General features: G+C 48.6%; 1 protein-coding gene across 1 annotated transcript; it reads right to left on the bottom strand.

Moving 5' to 3' along the window:
* Positions 1–618: 618 nt before the first annotated feature.
* npy8br (neuropeptide Y receptor Y8b) lies at positions 619–5,022 on the bottom strand. The gene is made up of 3 exons (XM_070965468.1): positions 4,864–5,022; positions 4,359–4,540; positions 619–2,861 (listed from the first exon to the last, which is right to left on the bottom strand). Exon 3 carries the CDS (start codon positions 2,743–2,745, stop codon positions 1,642–1,644), a length of 1,104 nt encoding a protein of 367 aa, XP_070821569.1. The 5' UTR covers positions 2,746–2,861; positions 4,359–4,540; positions 4,864–5,022; the 3' UTR covers positions 619–1,641.
* Positions 5,023–5,748: the final 726 nt, after the last annotated feature.

The following is a 5,748-nucleotide window of genomic DNA, read 5'->3' as shown; positions in this document are numbered from 1 at the left end:
GGACAGCGTGCAGAGGTCGGCTCAGGCCCAGGTAGCTCTGAACTGCCCTTGGAAGGTTGTCTGAGATGTCTGGAACAGGTCTGGCTTCCTGTGAGGTGTAAAAACACCCTTCACTTGACCTCCTGACATTATCGTCTCAGCAAGAATCCTTCCCTCTCCTTCCCTCTCGGCTGGTTTACCTTTTCTTTGAGACAGAAGCTGCGGTTTGAGCCGCAGAACCTCCCCTCGCTGTTAAACATCTGAGGCACCAAACACAACGCTGACTTATTCAACACTACCAGCACATCTGAAATGTGCTGTGATCTCAGACTTCCCCCTAAATAATGCACACGGAGGCAGCACACTGGGTTTGACCTCAGACGGATTTTTAAGTATTGACTGTTTCAAAGTTTTTCACTGTGCACCACATGCTACGCCGCTGTGCACACGCACCGGGCTCTAATCTGTGGGGAATTAGCATCCTGAGATCAATCAATTATGAGTTAAAAGCTGAGAGCAATGTGGATGAGCGGACCTGCGAGGCGACGGCGAAGCAGACAAGCTGCGTTTAACATGAGGTTTACAAAACAGACAAAGTCAAGACTGTGAGAATACGACAACACAGACGTTATTATAGATCATAGTAAATGTTTTAATGCAGTTTCATAGCACAAAGAGAGGTGACTGACAGGTTTCTCAGGAGATATCTGCTATGCTACACAGTGCTCTTTAATCCCGACCACACCATAAACTATAACTGTGTCACGCAAGTCACAGGCTGTACATATGTTCAGTCATGTTATATACAGCAGCTCTGCCCAAGTCCTTCACTGCCCCTTTTATTCTGCTTTATGGCACTTTGATATATGGTTATTGTATGGCACATTTTATGACAAAAAACATCCCACACGTTTAATATACTGCAGCGCAGACCTTGACAGAGGTATACACGGCTCCTGCCGAGGTTTTCTGTGAAAGATCGTTATATCGTGCATGACTTCAGGTCATAAGAAACACATTAAGATGATGGCAGCAGATCGTCGCCTGGAGCCACATTTAAAGCACTAATATTCTCTCCTTCAGTTATGTCATAAACTACTCCGCTGATATTCATTAACACGTCACAGTTCACAATCCCTTAATATTCTCATCAATACTAATAACAGAAAACAGCGAAATCTAAAAGAGCATCTGCAGCTGCCTGGAAACTGTCCTTCATTCTGCTCATGTTAGCAGGTAAGAGCGTGAAAAGCAAACCCTAAGCAGCTGACACTCGTTTAAACTCGAGAAGGAAAACATGGCGGACGCATAAATGCTGCGTCTTCATCCGCATGCGCCCACAGACAATGAACTATACAGACTACAGTTGAAAAGTGCTCATGTAAAGTGCCTTCAGTGGCCCGACAACACTTAAACTCGTCCAACCTTTGCACCGTCATTTTGTTATCTGCTTCCTCTTACATGTGAACTCGTACCGGGCACGGTGCCATGCTGGTTAAGTGTCTTCATCGACTCCCTCCGGGCTGCTGTTGTGAGGGTAATAACTTTGTAAATGTCAACTTGCTTCTGGATGCAGTGAAGCAAGAAAAGCTCCAACGGATGACACAATGAGGGCGGGAGAGGCCCCCCCACCTCTTAGTCTTTGAGCCGACAGGCCGGGGTCTAAGTATTGATGCTGATCGATCCATTGCTCAAGATCGATCCCTTGGTGACCTCCGTGCTGACGGTGGACAGCGGGACGCTCTCGTACCTCTCCGCCACCCCCCAGCAGCGACAGCGCAGCAGGGTGGACTTGAGCTGTTTCTGGAAGTTGCTGTTGAGGAAGCCATAGATGATGGGGTTGACGCAGGTGGAGGCCATGGCTGCGAGGTGGCAGAAGGAGAAGATGATGTCATGGCCGCAGGAGGGGATGGCCTCGTGGTTCCAGTCAAACACCGTGTTGAAGACGTTGAGAGGGAGCCAGGAGAGGGCAAACGCCACCACTATAGAGATCAGCATGGCGTTGATCCTCGTGGAGCCCTTGTTTTTCTTCTGGGTGGAGTTCCTGCCGCGCTCCACCATGTCCTTCCTCCTCCTGAGGCGCAGGTAGACGTGCAGGTAGCAGACCATGATGAGGGCCAGAGGGAGGAAGTACTGAAAGACGAGCAGGGAGGTGGTGTAAGCTCGCCGTTCTTGAACCGACGGCCAGCGCTCCATACAGACGAGGTGTTCGCTGACTGGGAGGGGGATGCTCAGGTTCTGGAAAGGCAGAGTGAGGATGCTGTAGGACAGGAAAGGCACCGAGATCAGACAGGCCACGATCCAGGTGACGGCCACGGCCAAGTAGGACTGCGCCACCACGGGCTTCCACCCGGTCGGGTGGACGATGAGCTGGTAGCGCTCCATGGCGATGAGGACGAGGGAGAAGATGGAAACAGTGACTGATATGCACTGGATGAAGGGCGTGAGCTTACAGAGGGCGTCTCCCAGGATCCAGCGGTCCATCAGCGTGTAGATAATAGTGACCGGCAGGCACACGATGCACATGAGGATGTCAGAGCAGGACAGGTTGGCGATGAAGATGTTGGTGACGTTGTGCATCTCTTTGTGCCGCGTGATGACAAACACGAGGCAGGAGTTCCCAATGAGACCTACGGCCATGACTGTGCTGTAAGCTATGATGAGGAAAGTGGTGCCGCCGACCGAGAGCGAGCAGTCCTCCGTGAAATCCCACGGTATCTCCTTCCACAGGGCGTGGTTGTGGTTGGTGTTGTGCTGCGGCTCCATGACGCGTTTCCTGGGCTCACTTCAAAGGACTAACTGAACTAATTTGTCGTGTCACACTGGCTGTAATTACTTCATGAATACTTCATCCTCAGTCTCTGTCTGTCTTCATGTGCCGCCTGCAAGGAACAGAAAAAGAAATGAGAAACAACTTTCCAGTCGTGAAAAGTTTCTCTTCAGATGTTAAGTGGAAATGTAGCTCACATAAAAACCAACATGACGAGAAACTGACCCTCACTTGATGAGAGAGCTCTTTCATGATTGGACTCTTTTTAAAAGAGGACGGCGCAGAGACTGATTGTCTCCTGAATGCAGTTCCACAAGTGTCTTTTTGGTGCTGAGATGGATTTAGTGGACCAGCTTCACCTTTGCGCACACTGGCGGTGGATTCAGTGTTATAAAAACAGAGATTTCTGAAGGGAATAATTAATGTTGGTATGCAGATATCATGAGGCTGCTGGCAGAGCGCAGATTTTCTATCTCCTGGAGGAACGGCTATAAGAACAAATGATGTGCTGATGGCACATCATCAAGAAAACAGCACAGATCCAGACTGTGTGGCATCGCTGTAATGGCACGCTGATTTAAATTTCCATCACAATGACGGTGATAATGGCTGCTCCTTCAGAGACAATCACTCCCCCTCGCTGTGCTCTCCCCTCCTGACAGCGTGAATCGATTCTGCCTCTGTCCATAAAGGAACAGACACCTCTCATTACCGCCGAGCTCCTCGGCTTCTGGAGCACGTGTGGTCCTTACAATCTGCCGCGAATTAATGTACTGGAAACATAACAGAAATACAATTTTATCTGAATAGTGTGTGCAAATGTGTGCATGCGTGCGTGCGTGTTTGTGTGTGTGTGTGTGTGTGTGTGTGTGTGTGTGTGCAGCACTGATCAAGATGTTTTGCCCACAGCTCAATTCGCCAGAAATTAGTTTTGCAGCACAGCTATGCCAACAGAGTGAAATCTGCAGGATTTAAAGGGTTTATCATTCTTAATTGAGGGCTCCTCAGCGATGATAAACGCTGACACACTAACTGCTGCTGGCTGTCTCTATAATCAGCAAAACTTCCAATTATGTTTCATCTGCGGTGATTACTGACAAAGCCAGAGGATCCCTAATAAGAGTAAACACTTGTACCTGCAGCTGAGTACAGTAACACCCTGTGAATTCACTCACAGGCGTCTGCTCAGGCTCATTCATCCCCTCCTGGACGTCAGCCTGACTAAAGCTGCCTGAATGTCTGCATGTGTGGTCCACACATCATTCTGCAGCCCTGATGCTGATTATTTATGGACACTTAAAGTGATGCATTGCGTTGTGGTAAAGAAGCAAAAAATTACAAAGGATATTATTAATATTTGATATGAGACTTGTTATGAATTATACAGATTATTATCTGCAGAAAGACATATTAAAAATATACTGCATGAAAAACAGAAAAAGGAATTTTAGCAGAGAGGGATTTGTTTCAAAATAGAGATGCTTGCAAATCGTAATTAAGATTTTTAATCTCTCCATCACTTCGTGTAAATTCAGCCACCTCACCAAACCACTTTGACACAAAACACACACAAGTCGCTCATGCAAGCATGATGACGGACATCACGCACCGGCGGCTGAGGGCCGTGATGTGACTGGATGTGTGTCCTGGCGTCCGTCTGCTGCTGTCCTGGATCCACCGCCAGTCTGCAGCTGCGTGTGTGCCGGCAGAGAGGCGCGCTTTCTCCGCTCCGGACAGGTGGAGGAGGCTCCTCTGTCCCCCGCCGCTCCGCCGTGTGCGCTCGCTGCTCTCCTGTCCGGGGGGAGACCCACTGAACGGCGTCACTTACACTTTAATTAACAGACTGTCCGGCAAGTGAGAGGAAAACTACTCATGTCTTAAATCTACTGAAGCTGCTGCAGAATGACAGCGTTCACAACAGCAGCGATTAAAACTCACAAAACGCTCCAAAAGAAGGCGTAAAGACAGATCAGACTGAGACATGACAACAACAACAACAGCCCACCATCTATGGAAATGTCATTTCTTACTTTCAGGTAAACCGCAAGCCACAAAAAGAGTTGCGATCATCAAATCCTGTATTTTAATTATCTGCCAAAACATCTGTTTCTTACCGAAATCCGGTTTCCTGACAGAGTCCGCGCGCCGCTCCGCCTCAGGTGAGACGGAGTTCCAGGTCTCGCGGACGATGGGAGGTGCACAGCCCGGATCACTGATAGGAACTGAGATATGTCTTCAAGCGACCTTAAAGCCTCACACTCATGCTGGGATGTGATTGGTGTTACATGTTACATAATAAACTGTCCGCGTCCCGCACGCACGCACGCGCGCACAGGCACGCTCCCACACGGGGGCCAATCGGGAGATTGAGTTATTTGAAATTCGTACACATGGTCTGTTTCACCCAAATGTACCAGTGACATGAGATGAGTCATTTGGTCTCCTTCATACATCCCGGTGAGGAATGGCTGTAAAACCTCAGTGAGATCACAGACGGATGAAAATGTTACAGAGCAACGTTTCAAATTCCTGTCAGGCTTTCTGTGAGTGCTGCACGGCGTCTGCACAGTGTGGTGCCTCTGAAAAATGTTGTTTTTCTGTCCTCACAGGGAGGCTGAAGTGTGTCCTGTGGATGGACAGAGACAGATTTGTTAAGTTTTGGCCTCCTGTGAAAGTCTGTGTGTGCAGGCGGAGGCAGGACGTGCTTCACCTTCACGATGTTTGCAGCACTGTGATGCATAAATCTGAGAAAGATTTGAGCTTCCAGAATTCAATAATGAACACTGACGGATACAAATTGGCATTGATTTATGTGCTTAGTGTTTTATTTGTTATAAAGGTCATCAGCCGCTCTCTCAGGCTGATTAAAAGCCTGAATGAAGCACACGTTCCCAACATGCGCAGCCTGAACCTTTGCATCACTTCCCACCTTCACACACACTAAAACCTTATCAGGATGAAAACGCTCGTCCTGATCCCTCCGCAGATAACACCTCGAA

Source organism: Chaetodon trifascialis, chromosome 6 (genome assembly GCF_039877785.1).
Source record: "Chaetodon trifascialis isolate fChaTrf1 chromosome 6, fChaTrf1.hap1, whole genome shotgun sequence".
Classification (NCBI taxonomy): Eukaryota; Metazoa; Chordata; class Actinopteri; order Chaetodontiformes; family Chaetodontidae; genus Chaetodon; species Chaetodon trifascialis.
The sequence above is the reverse complement of the archived record's forward strand: the minus strand, read 5'-3'. Positions and strand labels throughout refer to the sequence as shown.

Bases quoted from the DNA above. Each gene is read 5' to 3' on its own strand.
- npy8br (XM_070965468.1), bottom strand. From the start codon at position 2,745: ATGGAGCCGCAGCACAACACCAACCACAACCACGCCCTGTGGAAGGAG.